The sequence below is a fragment of the Colletotrichum gloeosporioides genome (assembly GCF_011800055.1).
Source record: "Colletotrichum gloeosporioides strain Lc1 chromosome Unknown consensus_111, whole genome shotgun sequence".
In the NCBI taxonomy this organism is placed as follows: Eukaryota; Fungi; Ascomycota; class Sordariomycetes; order Glomerellales; family Glomerellaceae; genus Colletotrichum; species Colletotrichum gloeosporioides.
In genome coordinates, this window is record NW_025544756.1 from 25,872 (window position 1) to 41,407 (window position 15,536).

At 53.5% G+C, this 15,536-nt stretch overlaps 4 protein-coding genes across 4 annotated transcripts; 1 reads left to right on the forward strand and 3 right to left on the reverse strand.

Annotated features, from left to right (window-relative positions):
- Positions 1-3,161: 3,161 nt before the first annotated feature.
- GCG54_00009420 (uncharacterized protein) lies at positions 3,162-4,826 on the forward strand (the record flags this gene model as incomplete). The annotated part of the gene is made up of 1 exon (XM_045409366.1): positions 3,162-4,826. The coding sequence occupies one exon, from the start codon at positions 3,162-3,164 to the stop codon at positions 4,824-4,826; it is 1,665 nt and encodes a 554-aa protein (XP_045256785.1).
- A 1,866-nt stretch (positions 4,827-6,692) lies between these two features.
- GCG54_00009421 (putative transporter) lies at positions 6,693-8,757 on the reverse strand (the record flags this gene model as incomplete). The annotated part of the gene is made up of 10 exons (XM_045409367.1): positions 6,693-6,920; positions 6,977-7,008; positions 7,058-7,150; positions 7,202-7,385; positions 7,454-7,777; positions 7,835-7,919; positions 7,972-8,062; positions 8,117-8,150; positions 8,241-8,509; positions 8,565-8,757. 10 exons carry the CDS (start codon positions 8,755-8,757, stop codon positions 6,693-6,695), a joined length of 1,533 nt encoding a protein of 510 aa, XP_045256786.1.
- Positions 8,758-10,177: 1,420 nt separating this feature from the next.
- On the reverse strand, positions 10,178-12,080 carry GCG54_00009422 (General alpha-glucoside permease; the record flags this gene model as incomplete). The annotated part of the gene is made up of 4 exons (XM_045409368.1): positions 10,178-10,384; positions 10,444-10,775; positions 10,833-11,649; positions 11,721-12,080. The coding sequence occupies 4 exons, from the start codon at positions 12,078-12,080 to the stop codon at positions 10,178-10,180; spliced, it is 1,716 nt and encodes a 571-aa protein (XP_045256787.1).
- A 667-nt stretch (positions 12,081-12,747) lies between these two features.
- Positions 12,748-14,925, reverse strand: GCG54_00009423 (Transcription factor spt8; the record flags this gene model as incomplete). Its single annotated transcript, XM_045409369.1, has 3 exons — positions 12,748-12,979; positions 13,038-14,847; positions 14,907-14,925. The coding sequence occupies 3 exons, from the start codon at positions 14,923-14,925 to the stop codon at positions 12,748-12,750; spliced, it is 2,061 nt and encodes a 686-aa protein (XP_045256788.1).
- Between the last annotated feature and the right edge of the window lie 611 nt (positions 14,926-15,536).

Genomic DNA, 15,536 nt, shown 5'->3' on the forward strand with positions numbered 1-15,536 from the left:
GTTCACAGCTGCTAAACGGGTCCAGTTGTTGTGATGTTGCCTACCTATCCGTGCCTATCCGTGACTGATGCTCTGCTGGTTTTGTACGACTTTGTACGTGCTGTGCTGTGCTTGCTATGCTTTGGTTGTGTGTCCGTGTGTGTACATAGTATTCGCATGCTTCATTGATTCCCCAAGCCAAGGTATTATTCAAGCAAGCAATCAATCAATCAGTCAAGCACCAGCCACCCATTCGCGATTGACTTGACTGGACCCGGGCGTGGAGTGGGCGGTCATTGTCCAGCTGCCCGCCCATTGTTTCCTTCCCGTCGCCTTTTCTCTCGCTCCCGTCCGTTCCCCCGTAGGTAGGTAGTTCGGCGTCTCTCCCACTGCAGTCCATCCCATCCCATCCCACCCGCGTCTCATCCCATCATCCACTTGACTTGTCCCATCTCATCATCACATCACTCACACCCGTCCGCCCGCTCGCGCGCGCGCACCCACACTTTACCAGTACCTGCATCTGCATCTTGCCTTGAACCTTCTACCCACACCCATGTTTACGCTCACGCCGACGCTTCCAATCACTGTACACTACTGTAGGTTGCCAAGCTGAGGTGAGCTGCGCTGCTCCAACTGCCCCAATTGCCATTTACTCTCGTACCTGGACTGTACCCCTGATCCTAGCGAGGCTGAAGCTTCCAAACCACTGACCCTTCTGCTTCATTGCCCGCCTTTTTCTTCCCCCCCTTGACGCTGTGCCCTTCCCATCTGATTTTTTCTTTCTTTTTGGCTTCTGCCAGCCTTCGCCGCATCGATCGTTCGTTTGTTCATCCCATTGAAGCCGCCTAAGTTCAACTAAACGCCTCCTGCCACGCCCCTTCCCCCTCGGTCGGTCGGCGCGCAAGTACGAATAATTCCATGGTGCCTTGATTGACGTCCCATCCCATCTCTCATCCCAGCTCTCATCCCAGCTCCCGGAAAAACCGAGCTGTCCCAAATTGGGACCAAGTGCGAAAAGAAGGGCTCATCTCAACAGCCGCATCCCACGCAAACGCATCCACTGCCGCTGCCGCTGCCGCCACGCTACTTTACTCTACCCGCGACCTTGCCTCACGATTTCTTGATATTTTCAAACCCATCGGCTGCCAAATCGCCCAAGATAGCTCCTTGTGGTCTGTTCCCACGGACGCGGAGCGCACCACTCGTGAGAAGATCGTCTTCCGTAACCGAACGATGACGCGCTGAGAGGTTCGTTTCATCGCGGGATCGTCCCTGCTCCTTGCTCCTGTTACCTTCAAACACGCCCCCCCGGTTCCCCATGCTTCCCGTTTGTTTCCCACAGACCATCCATAGCTCTCTCTGTCTCTCTGTCTCTCTGTCTCTCTGTCCGTCCAGCAGGCACGTTGTCGGATATGCAGCATACCCTTCTTTACCTTTTCCCACCCCCCATGCCGTTGCGCAGCGTTCCAACCAGGCACATCTCCCAGAAGAGTGAAACACCCCTCGTCTGCATGCTAGCGATATCCTTACGCGTGACTGGAGGGGGAATTACGGACACAGAGTACAGGACCGAGGGACGCGCAAGAAACGAGAATCGGCCAGCAGGCCCGGCCGGAGAAGACGAGGAGAAAGAAGAAAAAAAATCTTCTAGCCCGATCTTCCTGGGGATCGCTGAACGGCTTCCTTGCTTGCCCGTCCATGTCCCCGTTCAGGTCCAGGGCTGCGCTGCGGACCTGCTCTGATGATCCAATCCCGTACGGATACGCAGTAGGTATTCGTCCAGTAAGTACTGTTGCTCCTGCCATTGCCACTGGCCTCTGCGTGTGCAGCATCGTTCGTCTCTTTTTCGCCAGATCCCAGACCCTCGCACCCCAGGCAGGCAGGGGCTCAAATGGCAGGGGTGGGAGATCACCTCTCTCCTGGCTCCTGTCTCCCCCAAACATCGGACGGAATTGACAAGTGCAATATCTGTCGGCCTGCATATGCAGCAGCAGCCGCTTCACAGACATACGGTAGGGGGGGGGGAAGGGGACCACATGCACACACGCACATGCTGTACACATACATACAATTATTACCTGCCTACCTATCCGTACCTATCTATCTACCTACGGATACCCAGCACACACACACACACACACACACACACACACACACACACACACACACACGCGCGCCTGCCTCTGCTCCTCTCTCTCTCTCTCTCTCTCCCCCTCCCTCTTTCTCTTTCCCTTTCCCACTCCTCTTCTCGCCCGCCATCACTCGCCGCCTGGGCTTTTCCCATCTACATTAGCTGTCCTCCTCTGCCTCCTCCTTTCTGTACAAAATACTTCGCCTACCTTGTCTTGTCCCTACCCAAGGCCTTGTACCATACCTGACCTTACCTGCCCGCCCTGCTGCTCCTCCGAAATCTGCTCAACGTCTCGACGTCGGCCGGGAACGAGAAGCGCGCTAACAGGTCGTTTGTGCAGGGGTCCATCGGACACTGCTGTAAGGCCCCTACCCTCCCATCTCAGACCTCGTCGCGCCTCCTAGCCTCCAACCTAGTCTCCTAGTCCCTAGTCGTTCCCTCTCCACGCTAGGTTCCTGACTAACTTTGCCCAAGCTTCCGCTGGCTTTGATTCAAAGCACACGCTCGCTTCCCACCGAGTACTCGACTACCAACACCTCACACACCTCCTCCCACACCATATACCACACGCCACCGCCAGTCTCTTTCCATCTTAACCTGGCCTCGCTCCGCTCCACACCGCACCTACCTCTCTACCTCTTTACTTCTACCTCTTCTTCTATCTACGACTACCTCACACCCGACCCGACCTTTACCTCCCGTCGCCCTTAATACCATCCGAACCCTCCACGCTCGTTTCCCATTATATCTGCGCTCACGACACCTTCGAGCCGACACCCGTTTCCCATCTACTTGATTTCGTCTTGTCGATCCGCGACTCAACGTTTTGCTTGTACGATATCTTTTCTGTTCATTCCGTCGCCCATACACATCTCCGATCAGCCCTTGCGGCACATCGTCCGATCATCTGTCGCCATACTTCGTTCATCAGCTATATCATCCAACACACTGTCGCTACCTCGTCGCGCCCTGACCCAACAAAGTCATTTGGGAAAAGCCAACGCCAATTCGTCTTCGCCGAGTGAAGGGGAAAGTGGATAACGCCCAGATGGATCATCCTATGCAAGATGCCCCAGCCGACGTGCTGGCCGATGCCCGACGGACGCTTGAGGCCTTGAAGAATTCGGGACTTTCGCGCGATCTTTTGATGCAAATGTGGGAGGCCGATGACAGGGCAGCACAGCAGCAGCAGCAGCAGCAGCAGCAGCAGCAGCAGCAGCAGCAGCAGCAGCAGCAGCAGCAGCAGCAGCAGCAGCAGCAGCAGCAGCAGCAGCAGCAGCAACAGATGGTTCCCCAACAAGATGCTCCTATGGAAGACGCTTCCACACGAGGTTTGAATCTATTGCCTCTCCAAACTTGGAGAAGAGATCACCCGACTAACTTCCTTCCTGTGTCCCCAGCAATTTGCCATGGCCAAATTGGTCACCGACCGCGCATCTCCGTATCATCGACGAGTTCAGGATCCTCCGGGCATGCCAGCATTTGGTCAATGGGCTCTGCCAATTCGAACGCTACTATCGCTACCAATTACTCTCAGTCGTCTCAAACCCCTTCAACATGCCAGCAATCCGCACCCCAGGCTGTTCCCGGCAGCCTTCCTCAGGTCGCGAGCGCCCAGACGGGATGGGGCCCCGGCCGGTTCAACTTCTACTGGTGCACATCCTGCGAAACAAGGTTCAAGCGCAAATACGACTGGAAGCGTCATGAGGAGGAGTTCCATGAGCGTTGGAAGAAATACCCATGCCCCGAACCTGGCTGCAACAGGAGCTTCTGGGGAGCCAACACCTTCAACCAACACCACAAGGCGTCTCATGGCTGCAAGACATGCCCCCACTCCGAAAAGGTTGTCAAGTATCTGAAGAGGAGAAAGTACTGGGCTTGTGGCTTCTGTTCCGCCCTTCATCCCTCACGTGAACGCCACGTCGAGCATGTCGCAAGACATTTTGAGTCGGGAAAGACAAAGTCCGATTGGATGCATTCCAGAGTTATCTACGGCCTTCTTCATCAGCCATTGATTCACGAGGCTTGGAAGGACATCCTCATGTCAAAGGCTAACGAATTCAATGGACGCCAACCAAACTTCAGCTGGAACCCCACACAGACTGGCCGTGCTCAAGGCTTTATGGAGAACGAAAGTCCCGGCCAACTTCAGGATCTGCTCGAGTTCTTTTCTGGTTCCAGCTCTGAGGCGGAATCGATTGTCTCAATCGCATACAAGCTTGCGGATCTCGTCTTCCTCCCCGTGCCGGCATCGCCGCCCATGCAATACTCGCAATGCTACGCCCCTGCTCCTACTGCTATGCCTCAACAATATCCTCCTCAGCCCTTACTGCCGCCTCCTTCGATACCCTCCCAGACCCTGCCGACACAATCTCCTCAGCCCCCAGTCTTGTCGTCGCAAGACTCCTCACCGGGGCCTTTCATGGATCACATGAGAGCGCAGTCGATGATGCCGGCGCCGTTGTTCCACGCTCCTCAACAGCGCACTACACCAGAGCCTCTTCACCGGGCGTCACTCGACAGAGAGCTGCCGCCACCCCCTCAAGAGGCACAGCCAATGAACTTTCAGTATATCCCCGACGGCATCGTGTTTGAGGACTGGGAGAGCTTCTCCAGCACAGTTGTCGACGAAAACGCACCAGCACCAACGCCGATGCCAACAGAATGGCCGCTGGTGCCTGTACAATATTACAACGCCCCTGTAGGGCCATGATCACATTCATTTCCGCGAAACAGAAAAAAGTCATTTCCTTTGTACAATGTCACATGAGTCGTTGCTAGCGAGTCCGCCGGCCGATCAATATATTATATAATGGTAATCACCTTGTGGGAGAGACCAGTCTCGAAAGTTTTTTTGGTTCATCATTTCTTTGGGCCGTGGACAAGGACAAAAAGGGCGGGCACGGCATAGGATAGGAATACGAATGGCTATAGGTCGGCCAAAAAGAGGCGGAGGCGCTCACGAGAGAGGTGTGTTCCATTATGGTTGATGGTCAAATGTCAAAATGTGATCCCTAGATTCAAGCCAAAACATCGTTCCATCGCCTTACCGCTTTCGTGCGTACTACTTCTCAGTGGGAGGGGCGCTTCCTCAGAATGAACTATCTGGCACAATGAAGAAATAAGGCTCAGTGACGCGACAAAGCGAAGACCTCGGATAAGCCGGCCACTGCAGCTATCCTCGACGGGGCTCCAATGACTCCTTGGATTGGAGCAATAATACATCGCGAACGGATACCTGCCTAAGTCGCCTACATATCGCATCAACACAGGTCGAAGTTTTGCTATGTAGCTTAGAGCGACGTGCGAAGATGTGGACTCTGGGCCAAACCATTAGAAATGGCCCCCCGGTCCTTCTCGAAATGCGTGGCGTCTGGCTTACATGTCCTGCGCGGTTGCACGACCTGCATGACCTGCAAAAACTAAACAAAAGCTGGTTTGTGAACAACAAGTCAGACAGGGGATTAGGGAAGCAGCACGGCGCGAGGTGGGCATATACAGCTCGGTGGACGTTGGCACATCATCAAAAGTCTACTTAAGATGCCACATCCCCGTCAACAAGCCAGATGTTCTCTTGTAGTCAGGCTGAGCCCTTTCGTCTTCTAGGACGACTTCATCTCCGGCCAGCCCCTGCCTCGATTCTTTACGCGTGCGAGGTCCCCCAGCCTACCTTCCTACCGGCTCATTCAGCCACATACAAAGGCATCATTCTGTGCCCAAAATACTGTGGACCACGGCGCCCCGTGGAGTCAAGCCTCGGGTGTGTGTTTCTCTTATGAGCCCATCGATTTGGTGGCAGAGTAGAAGCTGAGAACATCGGCCCGAATATTTTGTTGCGGGTTCTTTATCCTCCTTAAACGGGCAGCTTGCTCATATGACTCTGTGATAGCGACATGCCTCAAACAGTGGCACAGGACTACGTTACGGCAGATTCTGTGTATCGAGATCAACTTGACACTAGTGCTGCCCCGGTGACCTCTCGGAACTCCTATTCGCTCACTCGATGGTTGGGACAAGACGATGCTGAAGAACCCTGGTGTCCTTACAGACTCGGTTGGAATGCCGAGAGGTTGGGTTTCCCGGCTACGAGACAGTGAAGTCATGAGGCAGCTGCCATAGTGCATGGCGCAGCTTCTCCGTAGCCGAAGTGGCGACTTCGCTTCCGTCAAGTTCACTCGTGTCGGCATTGGATACATGGTTCCCCTTTTTTTCTGGTGCTGAACAGCAGTTGGCAGCCGCGCTTGATTGCTTGGATTCGGCGTTCTCGAATTGAATCAGTGGACAAGACTTGCGCCTCGAATGTAATAACATTGAATCGTGACTATACGATCAATCAATACGTTGCTTGTCCGAGTAGCTGGACTCAGACGAAGTGCTTCAAATTCTTGACCCAGACACAGGACTTTTGGGCGTAGAGTATGTCCAACAGAGTTGCATGTGTCTCCCCACCATAGTAAGTACAACTGTGACGATAGTTCTCCAACATTGGTATGGGCACCAAGCGTATGCATTTGGGCATCATGGGTGTCTCCGACGCAACCTCAAGCGGTGGGTGTGTTGGTGTGGTGACTTTTCCAGCTCAGTAGATATACCTGAACCCAGCTGCTCTCTTCTCTTGGGTCAAATCAACGGCTATTTTCTCCCCTCCCTCTGCCGCGGCCGCCGCCTCCAACTCCGCCTTCTCTAACTTTTTGTTCTCCCATTTGTGCAAGTATCGAAGCACCAGTGCGAGCAGACCAACCATCAGACAGAGTACAGCATTAGTACTGCCTCCCGGAACATACTGCGGACCTGTGCTGCTCGGGTACTAGAACAAGTCAGCTCCTTGATTATAGGCTGGCCATTCATATTGACAGCACGAACCATATAACTGCCATAGATAGTGGCGGTGTTTCCTAAGAGCAACGTGAGCTTCCTCCCAATCGCATGCGGAGAGGTACCAACCTATCATGTTCGCGATGGCGATGCAAGCTGATCGTTTGACGAGCGGTCGAGGGAATGAGTTGGCGACCCACGATACAATGATTTGGTCTGCATCTGGCGTGAGTAGGTTATTCTATCTTAAAGCAATGTGCTGATGGAGCTCACATGCGGAAATAGCGCCCATGGGCATGAGAAACATGGCAAAGTAACGGACTCCAACAACACTCGAGCCAGTCGCTATGGCGTTTCCAACTCCAGATAGAAGAGTGAGGCAGAATATGTGAAGTGATCTATCTTTTGTTTTTGACGAAGAGTAGGTTACGCAGACTGAAATGAGGAAAGTAGCAGCCTACGAGACGATGAGCATGTCGTCAAAAGGCATGCGGGGGACTCCCGGTGGCTGCATCGTCCACTCACCCAGCAAGGAGCAGTTAGCCAGAGTGTGTTGATCTTGCCGTAGCCCAAGGTACCGACAATGGTTGGGAAGAAATATTGGAAAGTCTGGGTGACCAGAGATAGGTGCTGCATCAGAATAAACATATAGAGGCGATAGTCGCGTACGGCCATCTTTACCCCTCCCCACATGCTCTGTTCGTGATAGGTGTCGGCTTCTTGAATGTCTTCGATGAGGCGCCAGGCGGCATAGGCGCGTTCTTCTTCGGACAGCCACTTGGTCGTGTGAGGATAGTCCGGGAGGATCCACATGGCCACTAGGGCAAAAGCAATGGCTACTACACCCTCCTGTTTAAGATGACGGTCAATTTCTACCGCCAAAAAGATCGACTGGGAGAGCCTTACAATGATGAACAACCATCTCCAACCGGCGTGTCCCAAATCTCCTTCCAAATTGCCTAGAATAGCTGCACCAAGCAGTCCACCAAACCTGAGAACCGTCAGCTAGCCTCGATCATAGAATGACATATCGGTTTGCATACATATTTGCTAGTGCGTTGCCAGCATAAAGATATGCAATTCTACGGGTGAGCTCGGCGCGGGTGTACCATGAACTCATGAGAAACACGGCACCTGGAAGTCCAGGTCAGCCACGAGTCACTGAAGATCACCAGGAATCAAACTGACCGGGAAAGAATGGGGCCTCGACAAATCCGAGAAACTATCGACGCGTCAGTGGCGACGTCCGTGGAACCCTAACGGCTGCCGTTCTGGTATGAGATTGGCAATGCGGAAGTCGAGGCAGGCTTACAAAACGAATCACCACGAGGTGCGTAAAGGTCTTCGCCCCGGCATTACACGTCGATACAACACCCCAAAGACAGCATGATGATGCGAGATAGAAAGACGGGCGCACTCGGGTGAGGAGCAGGTTTGATGGTAGCTGCATCAGCAAATAACCGACGAAGAAGATGGAGGTTGCCAAGTTGAAATCGGTCCCGGACATGCCCAAGTCCGCTTCCAGAGTGCCTTGCCGAGCTTGGGCGAGATTGGATCGATCGAGGAAGTTGAGTAGATACACTGTTTTCATAGTTAGCCATGAACATTGAACATGTTTGGAAGCTTTTTCTCGTACTCATAACTAGCGTGGGCATGAGCCTCCTGTCAACTTTGACTAGCAATCTCTTGTCGTAGTCTTTGTGCCAGGCCTCATCCTGGCTCGTAAAATGTTGCGCCCATTCTTCTGGAGTCGGATTCGAAGCCGATGGCTTCAACGCGTTGGGCGCCGGGTTCTCATCCTGCTCAATACTCGCCTTCTTTGTATCCATGACTTGCGTGTTTTCGGTTGCACAAGTGGAAAGGGAAAGCAGAACACCAAGAAGCAACGATCGATGACACAGGAATGCGCCCTAGGAATGTGGCTCAGTGTCTCTTCTTGTACGCGGGAAGGTTCCCTTACCCCGTGGGGGGTTGGTGAGGGGAAATCGTGGGGATGAGGGGAATGAACCTGGCTCTCAAGTTCGGGAAATGGCCGGCCGAGGTGACGTTTGGTGTTGCTTACCGGACTTCTCGCCGATCTCCTTGCGTGCGGGGACTGGTGGTTTGTGACGCCGCGTTTACCACACATGGGCCGATGATCACTGGCTTGTACTGGCCCAATGCACATGATGAGTGTCAGTGCAATCCGTAGATGCCGGGGTTGGTGTGTCTGAGAGCTAAACGATTGGTGGCGATGCAGCCAAGGGCTAATGTCACCGTGCATGGGAAGCAGACACGCATAGTGCTCTCTCTGTACAAGCATGCGACCCGCTTCATTTTTGTCGTCTGAATCCCTGGAGAGACCGCAAGCTGGCGATAATTCGGGGGGCGGGGGGCTGCTCAATCCGGAGCTGTCGCTTCAGTAGGAACTGTAATTCGTAAAATCAGATGGACCGTTGCCAACGTTTACGAAGAACAAGGAAAAGAAAGCGGCCAAGACAAATGGTGTGTGATGATTATGACAAGCGAAGCACTTCCTTCAGCATTTTCCCTGGACTGATCTTTCGAAGCATTCAACAATGAGTGGCATCCTGGCTTTCAATGTGAGATTACCGTTTCTCAAATCTTTAAGGGCCTGAAACAAAGACCTGTTCTGTTGTTTGGCGTTCCTTGCGGCGCAAAATCACAAACATCCAGATCAATGTTGTCACATCGTGACAAGACCCGTACAGATACTGACAGAGGCAACGAGTCTTCATCAACGCAGGATGGAACTGAATTGTGGGCCCTCGCATGGGACGCCGGATCCGTCGCAGTTGCTATTGAATCGAAGACTGTGACTCTGAACACATCCCCAACCATTCGGACTGCTTGGAGGTTCCATAGCTACCATGTAGCGGTTAATCTCGATCCAATGTCCAGAAATCGGATAGCATCGAGAACGGGGCCCATGAGTCACTGCTAGTTATGCGTACGGAAACTAAAACCTTTGCATCAGCAACTGGGGAGTGAAGCGGGCGGTAGATCATGACGAGCACGATGCAAGTACTTAAGACCATCCTGATGGCGGTGGTACTGGGTTCACACCTCGTTCCCATCCCGAAAAGCTCCTTGTAACATCAAAGGTCGTAGAGGTTCAAGGGAAGGAGGAAAAATGAGTTCCAGTGTCGCTCAGTCATACAGAATTCTGATATAGTTTCGTTTCGGGTATTATGACACATCTTAGTCCTTCGAAATCTGCGTCCAAGAAAAAACACGCCTACCGAGAATTTAAGCGCTAGGGGATGCCATACCCTCTACTACATAGCCCTTGAAGTCCCGGGCCGGCACGCGCTTGTCGAAAAGAATGTCCAGCTCTTCGTACGTACGGCCCATGGTCTCAGGAATTCGGAACCATGCCCAGCAAAAGCACAAAGCCGCCAGACCCCCAAAAAAGAACCCGAGCTTCCCCTGCATGTTTAACTCGTCGGGGTTGATCTAGCGCGTATTAAAGTCAGCGCTCTAGACTAGCGGCTGATGGGGTAAGAAGTGCTCACCATGTACGGAATTGCCACCGTCATAATGATGCCCAGAACACCCTGAGCTGCGGTTGCAAGAGCAATAGTCTTGGATCGCACTCTTGTTGCGGAGGCCTCGGATATGAGCACAAAACAGACCGGTCCGACAGAGAGATCATATGCAAAATTCCATATCAACATGAGGGATGACTCTGCCCACATCACACCGGAGGGTCGGCCTGGAACGCAGTCGAGAATGCCAATTATGAGTTGCAGAACAACCAAGGCAGCCAATCCCGTGATGTAAATAGTCCTGCGACCATAGTGGATGAGGAAGTACCATGAGATTACTGTGCCGACAAATCCAACAGCTGTCGTGGATGGTGTTAGGGCCGAATTTGCAAGTCACCAAGATAAGGTCGACTCACCAAGGAACCCAATAGCCATATCAAATGCTTTGTCAGTGGGCAATCCAGCCTGCTGAAAGAAGTATGTGCCATAGTTAATGAGATAGATGCCACTGAGGACCTGGGTGCAGTAGGCGCCAACAGAGATTTCTGTTCGTCTTAAATTCACTCCCTTGAGACAGTCCCAATATGTGCTTCCGGCCTCAAGCTCCTGCTCGAGTCTGTCGGTCTCTACAATGAAAGCCAATGTTGCGGCGACGTTGACTTTGTTGGATGCCAAGCGTCTGAGACTTCTCTCTGCCTCGTCCAGTCTCTCTTTTCGTACCAGCCACCACGGGCTTTCAGGTACAAAGAGTAGGCCAGGGAGGATGACTAGGATCCAGAACCACTGGAGCGCAAAAGGCAGAGAATATGCCCAATGAGTCTCAAGCTTGGAGGTGCCAGCTGTTACTCCGTTTGCCAGAAGTTGACCGGCAACGAAACAAAGATTGACGTAAGATGTCAGATGACCACGTAGCGCGGTGGGACAAACTTCTGAGGCATAGGCCGGGGCAATGACAACATACATGCCCAGGACCAAACCACCAAGAAGCTCCCCCACCAGCAGAACGGGAAGTGAGCGGGCAAAGAATTGAATGAAGACAATTGCCGCGGTCAAAACGACACAGGCAGCAAAGGTCAGCTTTCGACCAAACCAGTCCATGGGATACGCCGCGAAGAGAGCACCGACAACTTGACCAACGGGGTTGCCCATGGAAAGCCCAGTTTGCCATGCGGCACCTAGAATGTATGTTAGCAACGTGGAGGCTACATCTGCCCGAAACCATCTGCCGGCGTACTGATAATATACTTAAGCGCGTTAGTTGTCGTGGGCAATGTTCATGTTGGTGGGCAGATTAGGTAGCTTACAGAACCTTCATACTCATAGCCAAAGTCCCTTTGAAACTGAGGCGTGGCGTAGAGATTTCCTAGTAGCTGAGGGTCGAAAGCGAGCATGATGACACCAAGAGACACGAAGGCTGACCATCCAATGGCAGCCGGATAGAGCTTGACAGCTTCGGAGAAAATTAGGTTATGCTCCAAACGAATGGCCTCAGCCAGTTCGGCATCAGCGGCGCCTGGCTTCGAGCCCGAGCCTGAGACGATGGTCTCAGCATCTTTGAATGCCATTGCGGTATCGACGTCGTGGGATGAATGACTAGGCCGTGAAAGAAGCGGTTGAATTTCATCGTCGGCCGACGCCGGTACCTGGCAATGCGGGGGAGACATGTTCGTTTTATTTGCATCAATTGAGCTGTCGGCGCCGGTTCAGGTCCAGCGAAATGTAGAGGTCACTGGTATCAATAACCCCCTTCATCTCCGGTAAACGCCGGTGCGTGCTCCGAGTGGCTGGCTGCTATCGTTGTTGGTGTTGGAATGCAAGGTGAAGGCGGTCGACATGGCTGGGGAGATAGATGAAACCCCCGGTCAACAGGGTAGGTGGTGTGGTGAAGATAGACAGTCGGGGGGCAGCACATGTCCAAAGCCTCCAATCCGGGGTAAAGCTCCAGTGCCTTGACAGGGGAACGTATCTCTCGGCGATCAGAGCACAATGCCGTGTTCCGGTTATGAGCGGAGGCGATCACAGGGCGCTAGGCCGCTGTGGGATGTTGGAGAAGCCGACAGGTTGGGTCTGTCGGGGGCGAGTGGCTCAGGCACGCACACAGGAGCTTGATTCGACGTGCGCACTCCAGTGTCTTGTCGCGGTACATTAACAAGCATCTCAGTACTCGAATAAATAAGGGTATTGATTCTAGACTTCTAGACCCGAATAGCCTGCATCGCCTTCAACTCCATATTCATAAATACTTCTTACCGCTTTGCCTGTGCTCTCCGCCGAGGTCAAGAGAGAACCTTTGTTTCCAAGCGCCTCTGTTTTGAGAAGGCTTGAAACCTATCATTTTTCTTCGGTCACTCCAATCTCATAGCCAATCAACACTTCCGTGCTTGTGCCCTCCCAACCACGGGTCCCAGCGGCCGTCAACATGAAGCGGCAGGTCCGATCGATGTAGAGAGACGAGATGACACCGGCCCTTGGAGGTCCGGGGATAATCAAAAAGGGAACAGTCGAGTGCTTGAATGCCCTCGTGTCTCTAAGATCATACAAGCGAAGAATATCATGAGACGCACTAGGTCAAGTTAGCTTAACCGCCGCCTGCAACAGCTTTGTAAGTCAGCAACACTTACCAGACCAAATGCCGTCCGTTTGGCATCATCCTCACAGCGCTCACAGCTCCACTGCCAGCTGGAAACTTCAGGGATCGCTCTGGCGCCCAACCGCTTCTGGCCTTGTGTATGCTGTATTCCTCCACTGTTCCATTGCGTCTGCCGGCGTATATCCAGTTACCATCAGGGCTCCAGCATGCTCCCATGCACCAAGGAGGAACACTGCGCTGATTACCTATCCTTGCCACGGGATCCTGAACCCGCCGGTCCCACAGTCGGATTGGACCATCTATTGCTGCAGAGAAGAAGACGGTGTCGGCAGATTGAGTGGGATCCATTGGTGGAGGTGGCGGATCTGATGCAAAGACCATGGAAGGTGATCCCGGAGCAGGTTCTGATAGCTGCGCGTCAATTGCTGCTGCGTCATCCAGGCTCGACGGACCAGCATGTGCAGTAATATCATTCGTGACATCTTGCGTCGGTTGTCCGTCCAATGCATTAGTGTCAGCACCTTGGGAAGCGGCGTGATGCCTCGACGCCTCCGGGCTGCCTGTGCCTGATGGCTGGATTGCAGGGGCAGATGTTGCATCAGTACTGAAGGCATTGGTCATGTCGATATCGGCGGAATGATCCATGCCTCCATCCTGTCCTGAGCCGTCATGCAGAGGCGGCATGCCCATGTCGCCCATGGCCCTCGAGAATTCATCATCATCATCCGCCCCGTAGTTCCCGCCAACATTATCGCCGAACAACGACCCAGTATCACTGCCGCCAAAAAGCGACTCATGCGCCGGAGACGCCTGTCCCTCGTCGGCTTCACCAGATACAGCGGGTGCCTGGCTATCTAGACCATTTACGCTGCCACCAGTCATGTTGTTTTTTGCGGGTTTTCCGTTGTTCGAGCTGAAAGTTGTGTCGAGCTTGATGTCATCTTCCATCGCGTCCGCTGGAATCGGCGCTCCATTGACCGGTCGTAGTTCGATGGCGGATATCTGACCTCCACTGCCATCGAAAGTACGCTTCACAGTCCCGACATTCAGATCCCAGTCGAAAATATTTTTGTCCCAACTGCCACTGAGCACACTCTTCTCGTCCTGCGCTAGTGACAAAACGCTTACAGCATTAGTGTGTTGTTGAAGACACGTTATGCGCTTTCCCTCGTCGTGGCGTACACTCTGGAGGTTAATGCCACCAGATTCAAGTCCAGACAAGAGCCACAATGCTTGGGAGTGTACTGCCAACGAGTAGACTGGGGATAGAACGTGGTCTTCATTGCCTCTCGGATTTGGAGGCCCAGGCTCTTCATTCTCCCAGTATGACATCAAAATCCCCGCCTTGACGACACTATCGACAAAAGGGTGCCTCTGCGCCACTGTGAGAAGTTGTTTGCCGTTTATAGTACCCGGTCCATCGTACTTGCGAATGTAGCCGTCGGATCCTCCAGTCATCCAGTACCGAAGATCGGGGGTGATGGCTATAGCATTGATGCTCGTCGCCTGAGGGGCAGCCATGGTGGGAACGATGTCGTAGAGTCTGGCATTGACTGCTTCGGGTCGGACACTGGGGAAAAGACTAGAGTACGAGGGCTGTGGTGATTTGCCTTTTCCCTCTGGGGATGCTCGAGCACCGGCTGAGTTGGCCCTAGATGTTTGTCTTGGGTCCCCTGTTGCTCCGTCATCGCCTTTATCGTGCGCATCGTCGGCCGTTTCTTCCCTATCGCCCTCTTCCTGGTCGTCTTCGTTATCCTCCTCCTCGGGTTCCACGTCACCCTCGGCGTCGTCTACATCTTCCATGACCTCATCTTGGTCGTTCTCGGAACTCGCGTTCGAATCTGATGCGCCAAGGCAAGTTAGGGCAGTAGCGGGTAGTGAGGAATACATAGAGACTTACCTCTGTCATCCTCATCCATGTTGCAAGATTGGTGCGCGATGCCAGCCTACGAAACCGAGTCCTGGGCGCGTGGCATGCAGGATCGATCGCGACGTTAGCTTGCTTGCGTGCTGGGCAATGATCGGTGATGGTTTGCGGAGTCCGGAGTTTCAGCAACAACAATAGAATAGCTGAAAGCGCCTTGGTATGGCAGGGCTGTCTGGCTGTGCGTGGCGGCAATTGGTGAGGTAGTGGCGGTACAATTGAAGTTGTTCGGGGTTGTTCAATGGAATCGTCGCGAAGGCGTGAATCGCGACGTGCCCTTCCTTACCTTACCTAGTAGGTAGGTTGGAGCAAAGCAAGCTCGCCGGGCAGACCTTAGCGGGGGAGCGGTATGCAATGACCCTGGGCAGCTTACCTAGGTACAGTGGAGTGGAGATGGGTACCCAGCCTCGCAGTGAAGGTGCCGCCTAGGTATTGACCCGCAGACGGGCGGACCGCTACCGGTGCTCCGGGCCACAAGTGGACCGCCAGTCTCCGAGGGCGCCGGCTCAGCCACAAAGGCGCTTTCATGCCATCTTGTGCGGTTGGCAAACCGTGCTTGCTTCCTGCAACCGTAACCAGCCGGTAATGAGTCGTTTGAGCGGCAGA